This window comes from Panthera onca, chromosome A1 (assembly GCF_046562875.1).
Source record: "Panthera onca isolate mPanOnc1 chromosome A1, mPanOnc1 haplotype 2, whole genome shotgun sequence".
Taxonomy (NCBI): domain Eukaryota; kingdom Metazoa; phylum Chordata; class Mammalia; order Carnivora; family Felidae; genus Panthera; species Panthera onca.
This window is the reverse complement of record NC_138339.1, coordinates 25,929,406-25,955,827: the sequence shown is the minus strand read 5'-3', so window position 1 is coordinate 25,955,827 and position 26,422 is coordinate 25,929,406. Positions and strand designations below refer to the sequence as shown.

At 37.3% G+C, this 26,422-nt stretch overlaps 1 protein-coding gene and 2 pseudogenes across 2 annotated transcripts in view; 1 reads left to right on the top strand and 2 right to left on the bottom strand.

Annotated features, from left to right (window-relative positions):
* The window catches only part of ZFR (zinc finger RNA binding protein), an 84,649-nt gene extending 58,258 nt beyond the window's left edge, over positions 1-26,391 (top strand). For both annotated transcript variants that reach the window (XM_078444674.2, XM_078444680.2), the window contains 3 exons: positions 18,543-18,654; positions 18,762-18,859; positions 23,907-26,391. In XM_078444674.2, coding sequence (XP_078300800.2) covers positions 18,543-18,654; positions 18,762-18,859; positions 23,907-24,086 — 390 coding nt within the window. In that variant the 3' untranslated portion in view covers positions 24,087-26,391. The remainder of the gene's footprint in view (positions 1-18,542; positions 18,655-18,761; positions 18,860-23,906) is intronic.
* Positions 3,354-3,712, bottom strand: LOC132680717 (small ribosomal subunit protein eS25 pseudogene; annotated as a pseudogene).
* Positions 12,562-13,323, bottom strand: LOC132682331 (large ribosomal subunit protein uL14 pseudogene; annotated as a pseudogene).
* Positions 26,392-26,422: the final 31 nt, after the last annotated feature.

Here is a 26,422-nt window from a genome sequence, read left to right as displayed (position 1 = left end):
GGATATCATCACATTTCTTAACAATATAATAAATACAAAATGGTGTCTCATTTTTTATTTACGTTTTTTAGGGTCAGCTTCAGCTCAACTGGTTACTTCGCATGTGGTTATTACATTTCTTTGAGTTGAGTGATTGCTGGCACTTGTAATTATTTTTTTCTTAATTTGCAGTTCCATTGTTACTCAACATTTTCTAAATAATTTATATCAACTCTTTTTTATAAGAAAATAGCCCTTATCTGTAACAAAAATTATTTTTTCCCGTTTTTTATCTATTTTTTAACTATATGATCATTTTTGCTGTATCAGAGTTTTAAAATTTTTGTAAATTCTAATCCATTGATCTTTTATGACTTCTGGGTTTTGTTTATTCTATTTATAAAATCCTCTTGTATTTTAGGTTATATATTATAGGGCACCTAGGTAACTTAGTCAGTTAAGCGTCAGACTCTTGATTTTATCTTAGGTCATGATCTCACAGTTCTCGAAGTCAAGCCCAAGGTCGAGATCAAGCCCAAGGTCGGGCTACACGCCGACAGGGTGGAGCCTGCTTGAGATTCTCTTTCTTTCTCGCTCTCTGCCTCTCCCCCCCCATCAAAATAAATAAACTTTAATTTTTTTTTTAACGTTTATTTTTGAGAGCTAGAGCATGTGCAGGGCAGGGGCAAAGAGAGGGAAACACAGAAACCTAAGCAAACTGCAAGATCATGACCTGAACCGAAGTCGGATGCTCAACCGACTGAGCCACCCAGGCTCCCCTCGAAATAAATAAACTTAAAAAAAAGTTCACACATGCTTTCCTCTGAAGCCTCCCGCCGTCCTCCCCACAATCAAATTATATTTTGGGGCACCTGGTGGCTCAGTCGGTTGAGCATCCAGCTCGATTTCAGCTCAGGTCTGTTCTCACGGTTCATGGGTTTGAGCCCCCATCGGGCTCCCATTGGCAGGTGTAGAACCTGCTTGGGATTCTGTCTGTCCCTCCCCCACTCATGCTTGCTCTCTCAAATAAACTTTTAAAAAATTATGTTTTCCACAAGTGTGTATTACATATTTTTTTAATACATAACAAAAGCTTTGAGAAAGCTATATATCAACTTAAAATTAAAGCACTTATCTCTGAGGAGTAAGAGAAAGGGATGATTATAATAGAGATCTGTAATGTTTAATTTTACCAGGACAAAATATACATATATGACTTAACACAATTAAAAATAATTTTAAATAAATAATCATTTAAAATCATAAGTGGTTTTAGCTAAATGTTTTTTCAGACCAATTGCCAATTATTCCAGTACGATTTAACAATTTAACAGTGAAATCTGTTATCCCAACCCCCAGTTTGAAATACCACCATTATTCATAAACCAGTGATTCTCATGCAGGGGCAGTTTTGCCCTCCAGGAGACATTTTTCTTTATCAGTAGTACTGAGGTTGAGAAACCCTGTCCTAAACCAGAGTTCCTTTTTTTGTGGGTCCATTTTGGCAGTCTTTTATCACTCAGTCTGACTGTTTTGTTTTCTTCTTTTTTTTTTAATTTTTTTTTTTTAACGTTTATTTATTTTTGAGACAGAGACAGAGCATGAACGGGGGAGGGGCAGAGAGAGAGGGAGACACAGAATCAGAAGCAGGCTCCAGGCTCTGAGCCATCAGCCCAGAGTCCGACGCGGGGCTCGAACTCACGGACCGCGAGATCGTGACCTGAGCTGAAGTTGGACGCTTAACTGACTGAGCCACCCAGGCGCCCCTGTTTTGTTTTCTTCTATAGTACTAAACTCTTAACTATGAAAGCTTCAGAGTATGTTTAAAAAAATTTTTTTTTAATGTTTACCTGTTTATGAGAGAGAACATGAGCAGGAAAGGGGGGTGCAGAGGATCCAAAGCAGGCTCTGTGCTGACAGCGGTGATCCCTATAGGCTCTAACCCACAAACCATGAGATCATAACCTGAGCTGAAATCAGACGCTCAAGGGACTGAGCACCCAGGCTATTCTCTGCCCCCATTTTATTTCTGCCCCTCATTGTAAACATCGTCTTGCACAGAAGAATTTCTCTGGCTTTTCTTATATGCTTGTTTTTCCAAATGAACTTTACTACAGCTTTGTTCAGTTTCTCCAAAGTTCTCATGATGTTTTTTAAGTAGTACTTCACTGAATTAATAAATTAGTTTGGGGAATATCACTTTTATAATACTGACTCTTCTTGGCCAAGAGTATGTGATATCCTGCTTGCTGAAGTTAATTTTACATACCTGCTCAGATTTGAATAGGTTGTATGCATGTTAAATTTTGGTTTGGGTTGTTTGTTTGTACCTACATATTTAATCTTTCAGGGTTTTTTTTTTCCTTCCCCCTTCACATTTTATTTTCCGGTTGTTGTGTATATAAAAGCTATTAACTTTCAGTATTAATTTTGCAACCTGCCACTTGACTGCATTCCTTTATTTGTAATATTTTTTTTCATATGATATTCTTGGGTTTTCTAATCTTAGAAACATAACTATAAATGATATTTTGCCTTCTTTCTCTTTTCTAATTTAATTGATACTTGTAGAATAAATAGGGAATATAATAATACTTTACATGCATGCTATGTTCATACATGCATTGAAAATGCTTCTGGGAAAAAGGAAAAAAGTGCTTCTAGGTGTGAAATGTACTAATTAACATGATGATTAGCCTTTTATTGTAGAGCATGCACCTATTGATCTTGGGGTTATAAGTTCAAGCCCCACATTGGGCATGGAACTTAGATGAAAAAAAAAAAGTAAAGAGGGGCACCTGGGTGGCTCAGTAGGTTAAGCGTCTGACTCTTGATCTCAGTTCTGGGTTGTTAGTTCAGGCCTCACATTGGGCTCCCCACTGGGCATGAAGCCTACTTAAAAACAAAAAGTAAAAAATAAAAAGAAGGAGGAATGGAAATTGAACTTTACCAGATAATTTTTCAGGGTTTATTGACCTAAATGTATAGTTTTTTTCCTTTCAGTCTGTTCAATATTGTATATAATACAAATAAATTATCTCAATTGAGCTAGCTTTGCGTTCCAGGGGTGATTCTCATATATATGAGACTATTAATGAACTATTAAATTCTGTTTGCTGACGGTCTGTTTAGGATTTTTTTTGGTGATAAAATTTTTTTCTAGTTTTATTTTTATCCTTGTTTTCAGATTTAGAATAAATAATGCACTAATGGTATAAAAACAATCTGGAACCTTTTATTCTTTCTCTGAACTCTGAAACAGTTTTAATAGGATCAAACTACTACTGTCATTTGATGATACTGTTCTCCAATGTCTCTCTCTTTTTAATTTAATAAATTTTTATTTTCCAAAATGTGCATTTGGTGAGATCTCTTCATGCATGTTCACCAGCAGCTGAGACATCTCCACCCTTGGTGTTTCTGGTGTAAATTACTTGAGCTCTGTGCTTTGAAACCAGTTAGTAAGTTCTTTACTAACCAGCTCCTAAAGGGCTTCCCTGGCCAAGAAAACTCAAATCTTCAGTCTGAGACAACAGCTGGAGTTATAACCTTATGGTTGGGAACTTCCTTACAGAGTGTCATATGTTGCTTTGTCAAACAAAACCAGGTTATCTATTGAGCTTGTCCCAAATTTTGCCTTTGGGCCACTTCTTTTTGGGCCCGATTCGTTCATTGAATCTTTGTCTTTTTTGGCCAACTTTCTGCCATCTTTCTTCTTGACCTTGGGTGACATTGTGAAGCTCAAAGAGCAGCAGCCACCTCCAGTGTCTTTCAAGAAATGGGGTAGCATTTTCTCAATTTTTTCTGTTGATTAATTAGTCTAATTTTTCTCTCTCCTGAGCTTCATTTTGGCAACTTCCATTTTCCTAGAAAAATTGACCAATTCAGCTAGATATTCAGATTTTTACATGATAGAATTTTGCTGTCTCAGGGTTTAAGTACTTGCAGCATCTTTATTATTTTGTTTCTTTGTAATTCTCCTTTTGATTGATTACACTAGCCAACAATCATAGTTAGCATATAAGAGCAAAATGAATGAGTGTTTCAGTATTTATATGTGGTCAGAATTCACAAAATTCTTAATATATTTTAATATAAAATTGTATTAAGCATTACCTAACTTCATATTTTTTTAATGTTTATTGTTGAGAGAAAGAGAGAGCAGGGGAGGGGTAGAGAGAGAGGGAAACAGAATCCGAAGCAGGCTCCAGGCTGTGAGCTGTCAGCACAGAGCGCAGTGGGGGGCTTGAACTCACAAACCCTGAGATCATGACCTGAGCAGAAGTGGGAAGCTTAACCGACTGAGCTACCTAGGCGCCCCCAAAATGGTTACTTATTTAGTTTGAGACAGAGAGGGAGCAGGGGAGGGGCAAAGAGAAAGGGAAACACAGAATCCGAAGCAGGCTCTAGGCTCTGAGCTGTCAGTGCAGAGCCCAGTGCAAGGCTCGAACTTATGAACTGCGAGATTATGGCCTAAGTTGATGTCGAAATCCCAACCAAGTGAGCCACCCAGGTGCCCCTCAGGTTTTTAGTGTATAAAAATATATGCCCTATACATCATTTTGCTTTCTGCTTCCTTTAACTTCAGTCCTCTCCACCCAGGTGCCCTTGAGGCTATTTCACCTGATGGCTGATCTTTGAAATCGTGTACATATAACAAAAGTACACCAATTTTTTGATTGTTTATAACACACCAGAATGTCAGTATTTTGACATTTAAAAATGTCTTATTTAGGCAGTGGTTTACTTTTCATATTATTTTTTCCTGTCCCCAAAGAATCAGCTCCTTGGGTTTATTTGCCAGATCTACCATTTTCCTATTTATTTCTAATTTCATCTCTTTATATTTTTTGGGTGGGGGGTTATTTTATTGTTCTTTTACAAACTTTTTGAGATGGGTACTTGTTTCATTCACTCTCTTTAATTCTAATTCCAGTATAGTTAACATACAGTGTAATATTAGTTTCAGGTGTACAATGGAGTGATTTAACAATTCTGTACATCACCCAGTGCTCATCAAGACAGGTACACTCCTTAATCCCTATCACCTATTTCACCCATCCCCCCACTCTCATTCACTCTTTAATTATGTAGAGGTTTTAACACAGATTTTGGCTATATATGTAATATTTTCTTTTTATTTTCTATGTAATCTGAAATTTGTCTTCACATTGTCTTTAAGCAAAAAGTAGTTTTGAGGGAATTTTTGAATTCGTTGTGATTGAAGGAGGGTTGCTTTTATTTCTGTAAATAAGCTCTAGTTTTTATAGCATTGTAATCTGATAAAGGTATTCTATTTACAGTTTTTGGAATTTAAAGTTTTGCTTTGCAGTCTGATATATACCATTTTTATAATCTATATGGGCACGTTAAAGAGGTGTTCTCAGTAAGATATTGGGGCGCCTGGGTGGCTCAGCCAGTTAAGGGGCCAACTCTTGATTTCGGCTCAGGTCATGATCTCACAGTTCATGAGATTGAGCCCTGCGCCCAGCTCTGTGCTGACAGCATGGAGCCTGCTTGGAATTCTCTTTTCTCTGCCTCTCCCCCTGTTCTCCTCTCTCTCTATCCCTCCCTCTCAAAATAAATCAATATTTTTTAAAAAGTTACAGCGGGGCGCCTGGGTGGCTCAGTCTGTTAAGCGGCCGACTTCGGCTCAGGTCATGATCTCGTGGTCCGTGAGTTCGAGCCCCGCGTGCAGGCTCTGTGCTGATAGCTCAGAGCCTGGAGCCTGTTTCAGATTCTGTGTCTCCCTCTCTCTGGCCCTCCCCTGTTCATGCTCTGTCTCTCTCTGTCTCAAAAAAATAAATAAATAAACGTTAAAAAAAAAAATTTAAAAAGTTACAGCAAACAACATTCACTCCTTAGTTCAATCATCTTTCTATATAGTTTCCTTACATATATTTTGTCTACTTTGTTTATCCATGGATTGATGAAAGAATTAAAATCCGCTATTTCTATTGTGTTTCTGTTTCCTATAGTTTGTGCTTTACTGTTTTGTTGCAGTAATAATTTTGGACATAAACACTTAATATAGTTTTGTCATTGTGAATATGAACCCTTTCCCATTATAAAGGGCCCCCCGTTTTAACACTTTCTGCCGAGAGTTAATAAGCCTTGTTCATTGATTAATATTGAAACTCTAGTTTTCTTTTCGTTGGCATTTGTCTGGTAGGAGTGTATTTCGTGTTTCCTTTGTTTTCTTCTGTGCTTTACCATAATTCTTATTTTTTCCTTTTCTTGTCCTTTTTATGTGTGAATTTTTTTTTCTTTTTGACTATTAATTGTTGCCCTTCTATTTTATATACTATTCTTATTCATCTATCTCTTTTAACAGTTTTAGATAATATCTGCCAACCTCTCACCTATAAAAGCTGAGAAAATGATCACTTATACATCCTCCCCTTACCCCATCCTTCTTGGGTTTGTTATTTCTTTTGTTCATTCCATTTATTTCTTTAATGTATTTACACCTGTTTCTTGATTAACTTATCTTAATATATACTGATTCCATTTAGAAAACAGGTCAATTTACACAGTTACGCGTTTTAAATTTTAAAAGTGTAAAAATAACTACATTTACCTTCTGTAGCCATATTCTGTATGATTGTTTAATGTTCTATATTTTAATGTTTCAATGCCAACCACTAGGTCTTTCTACTGGGGCTTTGCCTTTTCATTTCCTAATTGACTGCATTTTATCATCAAATAGTTTTTATCAAAAGGTGTGTAAGTTTTAAAAAATTTGGGGCGCCTGGGTGGCGCAGTCGGTTAAGCCTCCGACTTCAGCCAGGTCACGATCTCGCGGTCCGTGAGTTCGAGCCCCGCGTCAGGCTCTGGGCCGATGGCTCGGAGCCTGGAGCCTGTTTCCGATTCTGTGTCTCCCTCTCTCTCTGCCCCTCCCCCGTTCATGCTCTGTCTCTCTCTGTCCCAAAAATAAATAAAAAACGTTGAAAAAAAAAAAAAAATTTCTCACATTTGAGAATCTCTGCCAATCGCCATTACTTTAATGAGAAATTCATTGTTAGGTCACAGTTTTTCCTCTCTCCATTTTTAGTTTTGCTCCACTATTTTCCAGCATTGTGTATTGGTAAATCTAAATTCAGCCTAATTTTTTTGCCCTGATGTTTTTTTTTACAGGCTATTGAAAGAATTGTTTCTTTATTCTTCCATATCATTACCTTAACCAAATTATGTCTTGGAATCTATTGTTTAATATCAGCATTTTTTTTTTTTTTTTTTTTTAATCTTTGTGTCCTTTTGTCCTGGAGATTTGGTTTTTCTTTCAGTTAGGGGAGAAATAATCTTCCATTATGTCTAATTTTTTTTTTTTTAAATTTTTTTAAAAGTTTATTTCTTTTAAGAGGGAGCAGGCCAGGAAGAGAAGCAGGCTCCTTGCTGTCAGCACAGAGCCTGACCAGGACTCAAACTCTCGAACCCTGAGATTGTGACCTGAGCTGAAATGATGAGTCAGACACTTAACTAACTGAGCCATCCAGGCTCCCCTCTGATTAATAGGATTTTCTATTTTAGGGAAACCAGGTTTCCTTACGTTGGATTGCCTTTGTCTTGCATATCTTTTATCTTCGTAATTATCTTAAGTCTTGTTCTCTTTCCTCTTGTATCCCTATGATTGTCTCTTCAGCAGTACCTTGGTTTTCAGTTATGTTGTATTTTTCTTTACTATTTATAATTCATTTATTCTGTAATAATGTTATTTTATGTTTCAGTGTGCTTTATTAGCTCTAATCTTGCTTTTCATCTCAACTTTGAGTTCTTAATTTTATTGGCTTTTTGCTGATCAGGTTCTCTCTTACAACTCAGAATGTTAGCAGAGAGATTCTTTCAGAACAGGTTTTTTTGTTGTTGTTAAGTTTATTTATTTTTGAGAGAAAGAGCAGGCAGGGGCAGAGAGAGAAAAGGAGACAGAGAATCCCAAGCAGGCCCCACACTGTCAGCACAGAGTTGATGCAGGACTCAAACCCACATAGTGTGAGATCGGACGCTGAACTGACTGAGCCAACCAGGCACTTCCACAGCAGGTTTAAAAAAATTTTTTTTTAATAGACATTAATTTTTTAGAGTAGTTTTTGGATCTTCTGCTCTCACATGTTCACTCCCTCCCTGTCAATATTCCTCACCAGAGGGGTACATTAGTTACAAGCAGTGAACCTGTATTGACACATCAACATCACTCAGTTCTGAGAATAGATTTTTCATCTCTGTTTTTCATGGTACATTCCACCCAAATATAGAGATGTCTAGTTTGTTTTTGTTTTTTCTTCTCCTTGGTTGTCAGTTCGATTACAAAATTGTTTTTGTGCTGAGATATCCAAACAAGAATTGTCTTTGAATCTGTGCCTTTTAAAATCCCTTTCTTTTTCTTCTCCTGTGAGCTCTGCTTTGAGGATTGTTTATTGGAAAGACATACGGGTTTGCTGTATCCAGCCTTATTGCAGACATAGGCTGTGCTCTCTACTATATCTTGGTTGAATGTGCTGTGCTATTGTGTGAGGTAGATTCCATTGACACATTTCAGGCTTTAGTGTTCAAACCCAGGGTGGACACCTAGAGCTTTTTCGCCTATGCAGAATCTGCTCTCTTCCCCACCCCTACCCCCACCCCCGCTCCAAGCCTATTTACCTTCTCCTTGTAGAAACTACTTCCATTTCCCTGAACCAACAGGGTATGTGATGCCACTTTGGGACACTTGAGAGTTTACAGCCATCCTTGGTAATACATTTTTCCTACCCTTACTCCTTTGAAAGATCTTTTTTTTTCTTTTTTATCTACATGTTAGCCAAATGTCTATTTAGGGATAATTAGATGTGGATAATTAGGATTCTTCTTGTTCTTTCCTTCCTCCCTTCTGCAAGAGTCTTCAGGATGGTGAATTCTACTCTTTTCCTTTCTCTGTTAAGATGGAAGGGGAGGTAGAAGGAAAAGGGGTTTTTACATTTAGGAAAATTTCTTCTGGAATTACCTTCAATATGACTTGTAATGCTTCAATATGAATTTTATTGCTAAAATTTTTTGGAGTTTTCTCACTCAACTGCCACCCCCACCCCCATCTTCTGTCTAGAGAACCAAGTTGGGAGCTACATGGAGAGTTGCCCAAGGCCTGCAATTTCTTGGAAAGTTCTTTCACTGACCTTTTCCTCTGTTTTTGGTTGAAGCTGTTACATTTTTGCTTGGGTGGTATGTGTTGTAACATATTCCTTAATCATGTTTTGGGCCAGAGATGGTGAAGTTTGGGTTTGTGCTGTCACCTTAAGCAAAGAGCAACTTTTCTTGATTTCATAAAAGAAATTTGAAATTTTTTATGAACTTTATTATCTTTAGTTTTATTTAGCATTCAGATTATTTGAATAAATCTTTAAGTAACAGTGCCTGCTTTTAGGCTTTCATTTACCACTACAGTGAGTACTGAAATGGTACTTTGCCTTCAGAGTAGTTCTTTTGTCCTAAACCCATGGTGATGAAGTAAAGAAAAGGCAGAGCTGTTGTCAGGTTGGCCTGGCATCAGAGTTGCTATGTGGTATCTGAACCTCCTTTAGAATGGTATACCTCTATAATGGTATACTATGGTATAATTTACAAAGGGCATATGATTATTTTTTTAATGTTTATTATATATTATATTTCTGAATAGTATATATGAACTTAAGGAATATTTTACAAAAAGAATAACCTGTCACAACATACATGAACCTCCAAAATACTGTGTTAAGTGAAGGAAGCCTTAGACACAAAAGGTCACATTATGTGATTACATTTGTGTGAAATATCCAGAATAAACAAATACATACAGACAGAATGCAAATTGATGGGCTTCCAGAGACATGGGGGGAAAGAGGAAATGGGAGAAACTACTTAATGGATAAGAAGTTTTACTCTGAAATTATGGCAATGTTTTGAATTAGAGGTGTTAGTTGCACAGCATAGTGAATTATTCACTTTAAAGTACTTGATTTTATATTATGTGACTTTTACCTTACTTTTTAAAAACTTGTATGTATTTATTTTTGAGAGCAAGTGGGTGAGGGGCAGAGAGGGAGAGAGAGAATCCCAAGCAGGCCCTGTGCTGTTGGCACAGAGCCTAACACGAGGCTCAAACTCATGAACCATGAGATTGACTGGAACCAAGATCAAAAGTTAGATGCTTAACTGACGGAATCACCCAGGTGCTCTGAATTTTACCTCACTTCTTTCTTTTATTTTAAAAAAAAACATTTTTTTTTAAACGTTTATTCATTTTTGAGAAACAGAGCACACAAACGGGGGTGGGGCAGAGAGAGGGAGACACAGAATATGAAGCGGGTTCCAGGCTCTGAGCTGTCAGCACAGAGCCTGATGAGGGGCTCAAACTCACAAACCATGAGATCATGACCCAAGGCAAAGTCTGATGCTTAACCGACTGAGCTACCCAGGTGCCCCTACCTCACTTTTTAAAAGAATGATCTGCCAAATGTTAAAGGACAGTTCTCAAAGAGGCTGAGGGAACTGCCGTAATTCTTCTGCTTTGTGCTCAAATAACTGTTGAAATATGTGATTATTTCTTTCTACATATTTTGTTATGTTTTTTCCCAAGAATATAAGTAATTTAGGTTTTAGTGGTGGTGGCTTGTAGTAAGAGAGTTCCTATCACTTTTTTCTTTTTAAGTAATCTCTACACCCGACATGGGGTTTGATCAAACTCGCCATCCTAAAATCAAGAGTCACATCCTCTACTGACTGAGCCAGCCAGGTGCCCCCTGCCTGTAACTTTTAGAACCAGTGAAGAGTTTTTAAATGATAGGACACTGACATTCAGGGCGAAGAAATAACATTGTTTTAGCTTGTAAAAGAATCAGCAAGTTACACTTGAAGGGTATTGTCTCATTCACTTTAGTTTAAAAATAATAATGTAGCACTTAGCTACCCCCCAACAAAAACCATCTACTTAAACCATCTATACATGTACCCCCTAATCACCAAAAGCTGTAAAAAAATTATTCTCACAAGACATGACAATTTTTACCAAGAATTGTTGAGTCTGAAATGAGGTGTTACTGCATAAATGTAATACAAAAATACAATATCCTGCAAATGGACGTGGGAATGAAAATCTGTCATGCATGTATCAATATTAACCTGTGTCAACTAGAATATAGAAATGGATTTTGTGTATATAGTTGCTTGTTGTAAATGATATTCATAAAATCCTATTTTATTATTACTAACGTCTTCATCTGTCAAATGGGAATAATAGTCCTATCTGCCCCTAAAAGGTGATTGTGGGAATTTACATTGGTTAATGTACATAAGAGCTTAGAATAGTGCTTAGTTTATAATAAGCACTCAATAAGCATTAGTTTTAATAAAGAGGATAACTACTATTATTTCTGTTATATAACCAGACTTCCTAGTGTTAGATTGTGCTTACATTAAATATAATATAATAGCCCTATTGTAAATCTTTGAGCTTGTCAGTTGTATGCTAAAAAAGGGTTTACCCGTTTACTTTGCCACCAAATGAAAGTATCTGCGTTCTCACAGTCTCAGAAGATGTTTTTTTAAGTCAGTGGCACACCTGGCTGGCTCGGTCAGTGGAATGTGCGACTCTTGATCTTAGAGTTGTGAGTTTGGACCCCACATTGGGTGTAGAGACTACGTAAAATCTTTTAGGGAGGCCTAGGTGGCTCAGTTGGTTGGGTATCTGACTATTGATCTCAAGTCTTGATCCCAGGGTTCTGAGTTCAAGCCCCATATTGGGCTCCACACTAGGTATGAAGCCTGCTTAATTAATTAAATCTTTAAAAAGAAAAGAAAAGAAAGAAACTAATATCCAAGGAAACTAGTTAACTGGTCTGGATCACCCATGGATAAAGGATATACATTGCAATATAGTTGTGGTTTTTAAAAACAAAAACATTTTAAATCAGACCTGGGTTTAAATCTCAACCTAATTTTTACAGTTTAGCTGCATAACCTTGGACAAGTTATTTAACCTCTTTAAGATTTTCCCCCCAGTCTTTAAAATTCAGGTATAGTAGCATCTAGTTATGAGGATTAAATTAAATTATGCATTTAAAGTGCTTATTAGCACGTGGGACACCTGTGTGGTTCAGTCGGTTAAGCATCCAACTTCGGCTCAGGTCATGATCTCACCTTTGGTAGGTTCAAGTTCCGCATCTGGCTCTGTGCTAACAGCTCAGAGCCTAGAGCCTGCTTCACATTCTGTGTCTCCCTCTCCCTCTGCCCCTCCCCTACTTGCATGCACGATCTCTCTCTCTCTCTCTCGCTCGCTCGCTCTCACAAAAATAAATATGGGCGTATGGTGGCTCAGTTGGTTAAGTGACCGACTTCGTCTCAGGTCATGATCTCACAGTTTGTGGGTTCAAGCCCCATGTGGGGCTCTGTGCTGAACACTTGCCTGGAGCCTGCTTCAGATTCTGTGTCTCCTTCTCTCTCTGCCCCTCCCCCGCTTGTGCTCTGTCTCACCCTCTCAAAAATAAACAAACTTAAAAAAATTCTTTTTAAATAAACATTTAGAAAAATAAAAATAAAGTGCTTAGCATAAAAAATAAAGTGCTTAGCATGGTGCTTGCCACATTGTAAGCCTAATTAGTACAACTAGAGATGAGAAGGAAGAATAGGCTTCATAAGTGGTTTGGGTTAGGGGGCAAATAATTTTTTTTTTTTTTTAAACAATACACCAAAGAAACATGCAGTACTGCCAGCATTGGATGAAATCCTGGGCCACAAGTCTGCACACTCTTTGGCAGCTCCTCCTGTGATAGCAGAACCTATCATTTCACCTTTATTGTTTACTGTGACCCTTCTGCTATCTTCAAAATAGAAAAACACACCATCTTTTCTCTGGTATGACCTTCATTGACAAATTACCACTGCTGGTTGTACCTTCTTTCTGAACTCTGGTTTGCCTTTCTTCACTGTGGCCATCACCATGTCACCCACAACAGCAGTAAAAAGTCTGTTCAGTCATTGCTTGATCCCCTTCACAGAGATGATACACAGTTTTTTAGTTCCTGTGTTGTCAGCACAGTTGATCATGGCTCCTACTAGAAGACCTAGGGAAATCCAGAATTTCACACTGAAGGACCCACCACATCCTCACTTCAACATCTTGAATGCCAGAAAGGAACCCATGAGTGTATGTGTGTAAAAGTTTGTTTATTTATTTTGAGAGAGGGAGAGAACAAGCAAGCAGGGGAGAGGCAGAGAGAGGGAATCCCATGTAGGCTTTGCACTATCAGCACAGAGCCTGATGCGGGGCTTGAACTCATGAGTCATGAGATCATGGCCTGACTTGAAATCAAGAGTCAGACACTTAACTGACTAAGCCGCCCAGGAGCCCCTCCCCCCACAAGTGGCTTTTAAAGCAAATATTAAAATTGTAGATCTCAAATCATTTAATATGGAGAGCTTTTCTCTCTACATAGCTTCAGCTACCAAGATTCTTTATAATCTAAATATTATTTCTCTTGATTCTGTTCATCTTTGATGTTTACTTTTTACTTTCAAATGCATACATTTCAGAGTTTATAAACCACGTGCATACTATTTTTGTTGCTTTCCCAACTATAGACATTTGCTTAGAAAATAACCATGTTCTGTAGAAAATTAATATTTTTAAATTGCTTGCTTCATAGCAAATGATCTCAGAAGGCAGATCGTTGACCTAGTTTTATTGTAGGTATTTATATATTGACTTTGGTTTTCCACAAGTAATTTATTTCCTTCTTGGTTTTTATTTAGTCTATACCTTTATTTGCAAGTATAAATCATAAATCCTCACTTTTCAAGGTTAATAAGTAGATTTTGATAAAACTTTGAATTACTTGAAACACACCCTGTGTCTTGACATACCAAGACTACAGCTGATTATTTAATACTTTTTTTCTCTTAACATTTTCTAAAAGTACTTATTAAAAGTGTGAGGTACAGTTGACCCTTGAACAACATAGGGGTTAGGGGCACCAATCCCCACACAGTTAAAAATTCGTGTACAACTTTTGACTGCCCAAAAACTTAACTACTAATAGCCTGCTCTTCATAGGAAGCTTCACAAATAACACAGTCCATTAACACATTTTGTATGTTGTATGTATTACATCCTTTGTTCTTATAGTAATGCCTAACTTTTCTTAAATTCTTTTGATATATCAAGGCTACATTCATCTTGTTGTTGTCGTTAATGTTGATGTTATTTATTTTGAGAGAGTGAGCGGGGAAGGGACAGAGATTCCCAGGCAGGCTCCCCACCCAGCGTGGAACCCAACACAGGGCTCAATCCCATGACCATGAGATCATGACCCGAGCCGATAACAAGAGTCAGATGCTCAACTGACCAAGCCACTGAGGTACCCCTCATCTGTCTTTTCAAATTATAACAAATGTCCAAAATATTGTCCTACTTATTTATTAAAGATTTTTATTTTTAAGTGATCTCCACACCTAATGTAGGACTCAAACTCACAACCCTGAGATCAAGAGTGAGATCAAGAGCATGCTTTACTGCCTGAGCCAGCCTGGTACCCGTCTAATATATTTATTTTTACAAAATCCATGTATTGGTGAACCCACACCGGTCAAAAGCATGTTATTCAAGGGTCACCTATATTTGTGAAAGCTGCATATTTTGTAACTCAGTGTTGTATTTTGAGCACAGCATCAGGAATTTTGATAATTACCACCTTTAATTTCTCTTATGACCAGGACTGTTCTCACATTATTTTCAAAAGCATTTTGTTTCCTAAACATTTATTGAGTAATTTCTACATGTTGGCTACTTATGCTAGGCACAGGAGTTCAAAATAAATGACATTGATCTTCTCTTCAATGATTTCACAGTCTGTTGAACATCTTAAAATAGTACTTGATTTGTCTAAAAAAGGAGAGCCATTTATTACACATTCATAGAGTTGTCTGAGTAACTGAAGCTGATTCCTTAGAATTCTCAAAAATTTTTTAGGTTTATTTTTATTTATTTTGAGAGAGAATAGAGAGCAAGTGGGGGAGGGACAGAGAGGGAGAGAAAGAATCCCAAGCAGGCTCCTTGCTCTCAGCTCAGAGCCTGATGTAGGGCCTGAACTCCCAAACCGTGAGATCATGCCTGAGCTGAAGTCAGACTCTTAACTGACTGAGCCATGCCACCCAGGCACCCCTAAAATTCTAAAAATTTCTAACTGACAATCTTTAAACAAAATGTCTTGAACATCTTCCTGCATTCTTCTGAGTAAACTGAACCATCTTAATTTTTTTCATTGTGATTTGCATTTATCATATGAACATTCATTATTTTCATTTTTGTTAATCAGTGTCTCATGCTGCCGGCTATTATTTTTGTACCTGTTAATTGTGTAGTGTCTCTTTAAATTTCCAACTCTCTTATAATTTATTCCTAATTTGTTTGGGGCTACTTCTCCACATGTCCAGACTTTTTAGTTATTGCTATTTAAAGATCTGACTAATGCAGGGGCACCTGGGTGGCTCAGTTGGTTGGGCATCTGACTTCAGCTCAGGTCATGATCTTGCAGTCTGAGTTCAAGCCCCACGTCGGGCTCTGCGCTGACAGCTCAGAGGCTGGAGCCTGCTTCAGATTCTGTCTCCATCTCTCTCTGCCCCTCCCCTGCTCTCACTGTGTCTCTGTCTCTCAAAAATAAAATAAAAACATTTTTTAAATTTTTTAAAAAATCTGACTAATGCGGCGCCTGGGTGGCTCAGTCAGTTAAGCATCCGACTCTGCTCAGGTCCTGATCTCACTGTTCACGAGTTCTTGGGCTCTGTGCTGATAGCTCAGACCCTGGAGCTTGCTTCACATTCTGTGTCTCTCTCTCTCTCTCTCTCTCTCTCTCTCTCTGCCCTTCCCGTCCTTGCACTCTGTCTCTCTCAAAAATAAATAAAAACATTATATAAAAAAAAACAATCTGACTAATGGCCTTAGGGTGAATAGGTTGATAGGGTAAATCTCAGATTATATAACTTCATAAGCATTTTAGGTACACAAAAATAGATTCTGACTAAGGTATTTTCAGCTTCATTATCATTTTTGTTTTGATTTTTTTTTCTTTTTTTTATTAATTTTTTTTTTAATTTACATCCAAATTAGTTAGCATATAGTGCAACAATGATTTCAGGAGTAGATTCCTTAGTGCCCCTTGCCCATTTAGCCCATCCCCCCTCCCAGAACCCCTCCAGCAACCCTCTGTATGTTCTCCATATTTAAGAGTCTCTTCTGTTTTGTCCCCCTCCCTGTTTTTATATTATTTTTGCTTCCCTTCCCTTATGTTCATATGTTTTGTATCTTAAAGTCCTCATATGAGTGAAGGCATATGATATTTGTCCTTCTCTGACAAATTTTGCTTAGCATAATACCCTCTAGTTCCATCCACGTAGTTGCAAATGGCAAGACTTTATTCTTTTTAATTGCCGAGTAATACTTCATTGTATATATATATATACCACATCTCCTTTATCCATTCATCCATCGATGGACAGTTGGGCTCTTTCCATACTTTGGCTATTGTTGATAGTGCTGCTATAAACATTGGGGTGCACGTGTCCCTTCGAAACAGCACACCTGTATCCCTTGGATACATACCTGGTAGTGCAATTGCTGGGTTGTAGGGTAGTTCTGTTTTCAGTTTTTTGAGGAACCTCCATACTGTTTTCCAGAGTGGCTGCACCAGCTTGCATTGCCACCAACAATGCAAAAGAGATCCTCTTTCTCTGCATCCTCGCCAACATCAGTTGTTGCCTGAGTTGTTAATGTTAGCCATTCTGACAGGTGTGAGGTGGTATCTCATTGTGGTTTTGATTTGTATTTCCCTGATGCTGAGTGATGTTGAGCATTTTTGCATGTGTCAGTTGGCCATCCAGATGTCTTCTTTGGAGAAGTGTCTATTCATGTCTTTTGCCCATTTCTTCACTGGATTATTTGTTTTTTGGGTGTTGAGTTTGATAAGTTCTTTATAGATTTTGGATGCTAACCCTTTATCTGCTATGTCGTTTGCAAATATCTTCTCCCATTCTGTCAGTTGCCTTTTAGTTTTTCTGATTGTCTCCTTCGCTGTGCAGAAGCTTTTTATTTTGATGAGGTCCCAGTAATTCATTCATTATCATTTTTTTAATGTTTATTTGTTTTGAGAGAGAGCAAGTGGGAGAGGGGTGGAGAGAGAGAATCTCAAGCAGGCTTCATGCTGTCAGCATAGAGTCCAGCACAGGCTTGATCTCAGGAAGCTTGAGATCATGCCCTGAGCCAAAATCAAGAGCCAGATGTTCAACCAACTGAGCCACCCAGGTGCCCCAGCTTCGTTATCATTTTAAGGATTTTATTGTAGTTTCAATCTGTTTAGTTTCTTTGAATATTGTATTGGTGGTCATACTTTTTAAATTTCAGTAAAAACTATCACAAAATGCAAAAGGCCATATTTTATATTTGTTCCATTTGCGTGAAATGTCCAGAAAGACAAATCTGTAGAAATAAAAAGTGGTTTACTGGTTGCCAGGGGTTGGAGGAAAGGGAAAATGGATAATGATAGCTGGTGGATATGGAGGTTTTTTGGGGGGGTTGGGTGGAGGTGATGCAGTATTCTGGAATTAGATAGTGATAATGGTTGAACAACTTTGTAAGTATACTGAAAACCACTGAATTATACTCTTTAAAAGAATGGATCTTATGTGTATTATATCTCAAGTTTTAAAATCTAAATTAAAGCAAATTTTCTAATAGACCATTCAAAACATATTCTGAATTGGTTTCTTTTTGTCTTTTATTCATTGGTTTAGATTTTGAGTCTCTCAGATGTAATTTATTTATAGTGAAGGCATAATTTGTATTTTCCTTAGGGATAATATAAGTGCAGTTGTGCATTAAATGAAAATTTAGATAATCTACATTGTTTTTAAAGAAAAAAGTCTTCTTTACTTGGGATATTGATCTACTCTAACTGTAGGTATTAAGGAACAAACATGTGAGCCCTAAATATCTAAAGAATTTTAAGGACTGTCATTTTAATAGGAAAGACCAGCAATAATTAAAACTAAAAACAAACCAAACTCTATTAATTTATTTTGCGTTTTTCTTCATTAAGCATAAATTATAATATCTTTTTAAAGTGTAGGGGCGCCTGGTGGCTCAGTCGGTTAAGCGGCCGACTTCGGCTCAGGTCATGATCTTGCGGTCCGTGAGTTTGAGCCCCGCGTCGGGCTCTGTGCTGACAGCTCAGAGCCTGGAGCCTGTTTCAGATTCAGTGTCTCCCTTTCTCTGACCCTCCCTTGTTCATGCTCTGTCTCTCCCTGTCTCAAAAATAAAAAAAATAAATAGATAAAGTGTAAATTATATATTGCCTCATGAGTTTTGTTTTCATTACTTGTTTTATTTCATTTTGATTGTTTTTATATTTAATTTTCTGGTTTTGTGATTTGTTCTATGTAACGTTTTCAGTATTTAAAACTTTTAACAGCAACTTAATAAGTAGTTTTTCATTCTGATGTTTGAAACTGAGTAATTCCTTTGGTCTGTAAGTTATTAAACACAGTTTTTATTTTTTTATTTTTAGGCTATGGAGTTACTAGTTGAGAAGGCGATCAGTAGTGCTTCTAGTCCTCAGAGCCCTGGAGATGCACTGAGAAGAGTTTTTGAGTGCATTTCTTCAGGGATTATTCTTAAAGGTAGTTTTGGCTCATTTTTAATGTTTGTGCATTTGATAGTTGAATAATAATTCTTTCTTTTACAAATGGATAATGCTAATGCCTTTTTTTCTCTATGGTGATTGTAGGTAGTCCTGGACTTCTGGATCCTTGTGAGAAGGATCCATTTGATACCTTGGCAACAATGACTGACCAACAGCGTGAAGACATCACTTCCAGTGCACAGGTACCAGTGTATTCCTAATCCCAAAGTTTTGTTGGGGCACTGCCCTTAAGGTTTTTTGTGGTGTGTGTGTGTGTGTGTGTGTGTGTGTGTGTGTGTGTGTGTTTTAATGTTCATTTTATTTTTATTTTTGAGAGAGAAGGAGGGACAGAGAGGGAAAATCCCAAGCAGGCTTCGCACTGTTAGTGCTGAGCCCTATGCGGGGTTTGAACTAACCATAAGATCATGACCTGAGCCGAAACCAGAGTCAGATGTTTAACTGACTGTGCCACCCAGGTGCCCCAAAGTTTTATCTTTTTTGTAATTGTCCTTTAGAAATCATTGTATAGTATTTTTTTTTCTTTTCAAGTTTTTAAATTCTAATTAGTTGGGGCGTCTGGGTGGCTCAGTCATTTTAGTACCCAGCTCTACTCTTCATTTCAGCTCAGGTATGATCCCAGAGTCATGGTATTGAGCCCCATGGCAGTATTAATGCTGAGTGTAGAGTCTGCTTAAGAGTCTCTCTCTCTCTCTCTCTCTCTCTCTCTCTCTCTGCCCCCGTCCCCTGCTCGCTCGCTCTCTCTCTCTCTCTCTCTCTCAAATTTAAAAAATAAGTAAATAAACACACACAGATAAATTCCAGTTAGTTACCATACAGTAAAATGTTGGTTTCAGGAATAGAATTCAGTGATTCATTACTGACATATGACACCCAGTGCTCATCATAAGTGCCTTCCTAATACCCATCACCATCTACCACCCACCTTCCTCCATCAACGTTCAGTTTGTTGTCTGTCTTTGTCTTTTTATGTTTCGTTTTCCTCTCTTTTTTTTTTCCTCCCATATGTTCATCTTCTTCGTTTCTTAAATTCCACATATAAATGAAATCATATGGTATTTATCTTTCTCTGACTGACTCTAGCTCCATCCACGTTGCAAATGGCAAGGTTTCATTCTTTTTTTTATACTTTAGAACTTTTTCCTTAATGTTTATTTTTGAGAGAGAGAGAGAAAGCGCACACATAGGAGCAGGGGAGGGGCAGAGAGAGAGAGAGAGAGCGAGCGAGAGCGAGAGCGAGAGCGTGCACGCGCGCCAGGATCCGAAGCAGGCTCCACACATCCAGTTGAGGTTCGAACTCAGCAACCGTGAGATGACCTGAGCTGAAACAAGTGTCGGATGCTTAACTGACTGAGCCACCCAGGGTCCCCAAAGATTTCATTCTCTTTAATTGCTCTGTGTGTGTGTGTGTGTGTGTGTGTAGTGTTTATATATACATAATGTGCATGTGTGGGTATTCATCAGTCAGTGGACATTTGGGCTTTCTCCATAGTTTGGCTTTTGGTTAATAATGATGCTGTAAACATCAGGGTGCCTGTACCCCTTCGAATTGTTTTTTGGTTGTTGTATCCTTTCTGTAAATACTTAGTAGTACAATTGCTGAGTTGTAAGGTAGTTCTATTTTTTTTAAGTTTTGGGGAACCTCTATAGTTTTTCAGAGTGGCTGCACCAGTTTGCATTCCCACCAACAGTTAAGAGGGTTCCCCTTTCTCCACATCCTCACCAACACCTGTTGTTTCTTGTGTTGTTAATTTTAGCCATTCTGACAGGTGTGAGGTGCTATCTTATTGTGGTTTTGATTTGTATTTCCCTGATGATGAGTGATGTTGAGTATCTTTTCATGTGTCAGTCAATAGGATGTCTTCTTTGGGATGTATAGTATTTTTTTGTGCTTCTTTAGTAAGCCCTTGGAGGAGATATAATTTAAACTAGATTTCACTAATATAATCTTAACTGCATTATTTTAACTATAATTTATATGTCTAAGTAAGTATATTATATAAATATAAAAATACCTCTGTATTTTCAGTGTCTTATTAAATCTGAATATTAGGTTATATATCATGATCAGTATAGGAACTGTTTTATGTCCTCTGGTTTTAAGAAGTGATGTGCTGTGTGGTTTTTGGTAGTTATTCCTATAATTTAGCCTCCCCTGCCACTGGAAAGGCTGTCTAATGTAGTTAATTAAAAATGTAGTCTCTGGAGTCAAGACTGTCTAGGTTTGAATATAAGCTCTTCCATCTTATCTATAAAACAAAGACCAAAGCAGTATCTGTCTCAAGCAGGATTTGGGGGAGGATTAAATGAGTTAATGTGTATAACTATTAACTGTATCTGATATATGGAAGGATCATAATAAATGTTAGCTATTATCAGTTAACAGTTTTTTTTTTTTATAATATTTTTATTTATTTTTGAGACAGAGAGAGACAGAGCATGAGCAGGGGAGGGGCAGAGAGAGAAGGAGACACAGAATATGAAGCAGGCTCCAGGCTCTGAGATGTCGGCACAGAGCCCGACACAGGGCTCGAACTCACGAACCGCGAGATCATGACCTGAGGCAGAACCAAGAGTCCGACACTTAACTGACTGAGCCACCCAGGCGCCCCTAAAGTTTATTTTTTGAAAGAGAGCGTGCACAGTTGTGCACGTGAGCAGGGGAGGGACAGAGTGATTGAGGGAGAGAGAGAATCCCAAGCAGGCTCCACACTGACAGCACAGAGCCTGATGCAGGGCTCAAACTCAAGAACCATGACTGGAGCCAAAACCAAGAGTCAGACTCTTAATCGACTGAGCCACCTGGGCGCCCTATGGTAGAAATGTATTAATATTCATTATTGTATACCAGGTATCTTTGGATATTTTCTGTTAATACAGAAAAAAATTACTCTGTTTATCTTTCATAAGTCTCTCTCAGAGAATTTGTATTCTGTTATGGTAAATATTCCTAGTTCTGGCTTCAGAAAGTTGCCTTATAGCTTAAAGGAGATAGAGAAGCACCCACTACTGGTGAAAATCCAGAATTACAAACTAAATAGAATACCTTATCAAGTCCTTATTAACACAGATGATTTGGGGACTTTTAGGATTTCAAAAGCCAATATAATGTGGCATAAAGTTCTAAGGAACTGAAATTGTATAATCGGGGAAAGTTTTAGAATAGTAAATTCTCACACAGATGACTATAGCCAACAACTGTATCTCAGCTGAAGAAAATCAACAGGTATTAAAAATTAGCCATTTGGAAAACAGACTCCAAGGTATATTCCCAAGAGAACTGAAAACATGTCCACACAAAAACTTGTACAGGAATGTTCGTAGCAGCATTATGCATAATTGCTAAAAAGTGGAGACATCCCAAATGCCCATCAACTGGTAAATGAATAAACAAATACAGTATATATTCTGTACAGTGGAATATTATTTAGTCATTTAAAGGAATGAAGTACTGATACATGCTATAACATGGATTAACCTTAAAAACCTTATTAAGTGAAAGAAGTCAGACACAAAGCTATATAATGTAGGAGTCCATTTATATGAAATGTCCACAGTCTTCAAATCTTGTAGACATAGAAAAGCGGATTAGTGGTTGTCACTACCTAAGGGTGAAGGGGTTGAGGAATGACTGCCATTGAGTCATAGTTTTGCCGGGGGGGGGGGGGGGGGGGGAGGGGAAGTTGTGTGTGAAAATGTTCTGAAATTTGTGGTTATGGTTGAACAACTTTGTTAAGTGTACTAAAAAACACTGTACATTTTAGAAACGTGATTCTTAGGATATGTTAATTATATCTCAAAAAAATAGTCTGGGGTGCCTGGGTGACTCCGTCAGTTAAGCTTCCCACTCTTGGTTTCAGCTCAGCTCATGATCTCACGGTAGTGAGTTTAAGGTCCAAAGTCGTCAGGTTCTGCACTGACAGCGCAGAATCTGCTTGAGATTCTCTGTCTCCCTCTCTCTCTGCCCCTTCCCTGATCATGTGTGTTCGTTCTCTCTCTCTCTCTCTCTCTCTCTCTCCCTCTCTCCCTCTCTCCCTCTCTCCCTCTCCCTCTCTCCCTCTCCCTCTCCCTCTCCCTCTCCCTCTCCCTCTCCCTCTCCCTCTCCCTCTCTCTCTCTCTGTCTCTGTCTCTCTGTCTCCGTCTCTCTCAAAAATAAATAACTAAATGTAAAATTAAAAAAATAGTCTAAAGACGCCTGTGTGGCTTACTGTCAGTTAAGTGTCTGACTTCAGTTCAGGTCATGATCTCATAGTTTGTGAGTTTGAGCCCTGCATCAAACTCTCTGCTGTCAGCACAGAGCCATCTTCAGATCCTCTGTCTCCCTCCTTCTCTCCCTCCCCAACCTCAAAAATAAATAAACATTTTAAAGAAGTAGTCTAAACAGTTACATTGAAGGTTATAACCATATAGTAAAATTTGCCGTATAATCAGATGATTACATCTTCTTGAATTTATTTAGAAATTTGAGGAATAGATTGTTTTGTGAAATCTTGTGACATTGATGCCTAACATATGTATGCCTGTGTGTACATAACCATGTAGTGAAATTTTTATTTTTAGTTCGTGAAGTAACAAGTTAAAGAAATGGCCTTTTTGTAAACCTGAGGAAGTGTGTATATGTATATATGTGCAGCCTATACACATGGTCATCCACAGAAAAAATGGGAAAATACATGACTATAAACCAAACAGGGATTTACTGCATGAGTAAGAGACACTTTGTTTTGCTGTATATTGTTTCAAGGCTTTAAAAAAATTTTTTAATGTTTGTTTATTTTTGAGAGAGAGAGAGAGACAGGGTACAATCAGGGGAGAGGCAGAGAGGGAGGGAGACACAGAATCTGAAGCAGGTTCCAGGCCTCGAGGTGTCAGCCCAGAGCCTGACATGGGGTTTGAACTCATAAACCCTGAGGTCATGAACTAAGCTGAAGTTAGGTGCTCACCTGACTGAGCCACCCAGGGTGCCCCTCAAGATTTTTTCAAATGAACATAATACAGAATTATTTTTTAAGATTTATTTTTTAAGTTAGGTTTTAAAAAGCAAAATAGCATGTATACAGAAAAGTCTGAACATATAAAACAAGAACAGTATTTCAGTTGTGAAACTAATATTATTGAAGTTATTTCACCAAATATGCTTTTTTATATTGTTACATGGAGACCTAAACCTAGTTAAGAATGAATATTTTTGTCTTTAAAATTAACTCTGAATTTTGGCTCTTTTTGTTGCAGTTTGCATTGAGACTCCTTGCATTCCGCCAGATACACAAAGTTCTAGGCATGGATCCATTACCCCAGATGAGCCAACGTTTTAACATCCACAACAACAGGAAACGAAGAAGGGATAGCGATGGAGTCGATGGATTTGAAGCTGAGGGGAAAAAAGACAAAAAAGATTATGATAACTTTTAAAAAGTTTCTGTAAATCTGCAGTGTTAAAAACAACAGGTGCCCATTTGTTGGTTGTTTTTCATTCATAATAATGTCTACTTTGAAAAGTTTATCAAGAATTTAAAGAATTTCATGGAAGAACCAAGTTTTTCTGTGACATTAATATCTTAATGTACAGTGTTAGGTATTATATTGAATGGAAAGACACCCAAAAAAAAAAATTGTGCTCCAACTAGGGGAAAAACAGTGGTTCAGATTTTTTCCCCATTATTTTGGTTTTATTTACTGGTTGCCCTAGCTCCCCCTATTTTTGTGTCTTTTATTAACTAGTCTATTAAATCTTTACTGTATTTAATGCAGTATTTGTGCTTCAGTTGCTATGTGTATTTTGATATTTTTATTTAGTTTTGTTTGCTCTTTGACACTAGATGTTACTTTGTGTTATAGATGATATCCTTTGCCCTTCTTAATATTTTACAGCAGTACGTTTTTTTGTAACGTGGAACTGCAGAATTTTTTCTTTTTGTTTTATTCTGTATGTGACGGATTTCAACACAAAAAGTTATCCTGCCATTTAAGTGCTCAGAACTGAATGTTTCTGCAGATCTTGTGGCATTTGTCCCTAGTGTGATATATAAAGGTGTAATTAAGACAGATTTCTGTTAATCTAATCAAGTTTGCTGTTAGTTGTGCATTAGCAGTATAAAAGCTAATATATACTATATGGTCTTGCAACAGTTTTAAAGCCTCTGCATAATTGATAATAAAAATGCATGACATTTTTGTTTTTAATAGACTTTTAAAATTATAATTTTAGGTTTGACACGTAGATCTTTGTACAGTTGACTTTTTGACATAGCAAGGCCAAAAATAACTTTCTGAATATTTTTTTCTTCTGCATAAGTGGAAAGGGCATTTTTCATATATAAGTGGGCTAACCAATATTTTCAAAAGAACTTTATCATTGTGCAACTAACAACAGTAACTAGCCCTTAATTATGATGACAGTTCCTTATTGGTGTGTGTGAGATTACTCTAGCAAACTATTACAGTGTAACACAGTTGAATGATTCCTCCCCCTGCCCATCACCCACATAATTTACAGTTCTCTTAACAGTGAGGTTGATAAAGTATTACTGATAAAAAATTAAGGTTATCTAAGGAGAAAAACCAGAAAATTATTTGGTGTGGCCATCTTACATGCTTATGTGTCCTACAAAAAGCTAAATATTCTAGCAGTGGTGTAATGAGAAGTTACATCTTACTGTTGATGTATGTATGCTCTGGTACACAGATGTCATTTTGTTGTCACAGCACTACAGTGAAATACACAAATAAAAACTTAAATTCATATAATGACTTAAATGTATTATATGTTAGAATTGACTCATAAACTACTTTTTCTTTGAAATGATTTATGCTTCAGTAAAACCATATTCAAGTTTTTTAGGTACTTACATCTTGTTATGCTACCTGAACACATAATTTCAGAAAAATTTATAATTCAGTAGTCTATTGGCTTAACTTCTTAATTTGGTCAGAATCTTTCCCTGGACCCTTAGAGAACCAGGAAACTGTAGGAGACGACTACCAGAGAACTAGAACAAGAAACTTGGGCTTTTTTACCAATTTTGTCACATATACTATGTAACATTGGCAAGCCTTTTTTTTTTTTTTTTTTTTAAATATTTCTGGGTCTTCTTTTACTCTTTTGAATAATTAGTTGCCCAGTAAAATTTTGGAATTTTGTTTTTCACAGTTCTCTTAAGAGAGAAGGCAAGAACTGACATTTGGTCATGCACTAATGACACAACATACCATGCTTGGTCATTTCCCGTTTTAACCTATCATAACGATAAGAATAAGTGACAGTGCTGTATTTCTTATTTTTCAGATGAGAACACTGAAGCCCAGAGTGGCTAACTAACAAAAGATCACAGATCCACTTATGTGACAGGATTGAAATTGAGTCAGGTTTCAGTAGGAGCTATAGTTAGCGCTGTTTAAATTTTTTATGAAAATAAATGTTTCAGTACCACTTATTTTTTGCATGATGTAATGGTTTCATAGTTGTGGCTAGACCCACATTAACCATCTTGTGTGAAATAACTTGGATTTGTTAATATCTTCTGCTTTGACAATTTTTTAAAGAAAACTATAAACTTTAGTTAAAAGAGGCATTGGTTATCACCCTGATAATACATTTTGGAATCAGTTGTTTTGGTAACTAATTATTAGTTATTCTCTGCATCTCAGGCTGGCTTTCCCTGTTACTTTGTTACAGTAATTTAATGATGACCATAATAAAACAAATTGATTCCTCTCACCTACCTCCATTTAAATGATACACTCCAAAT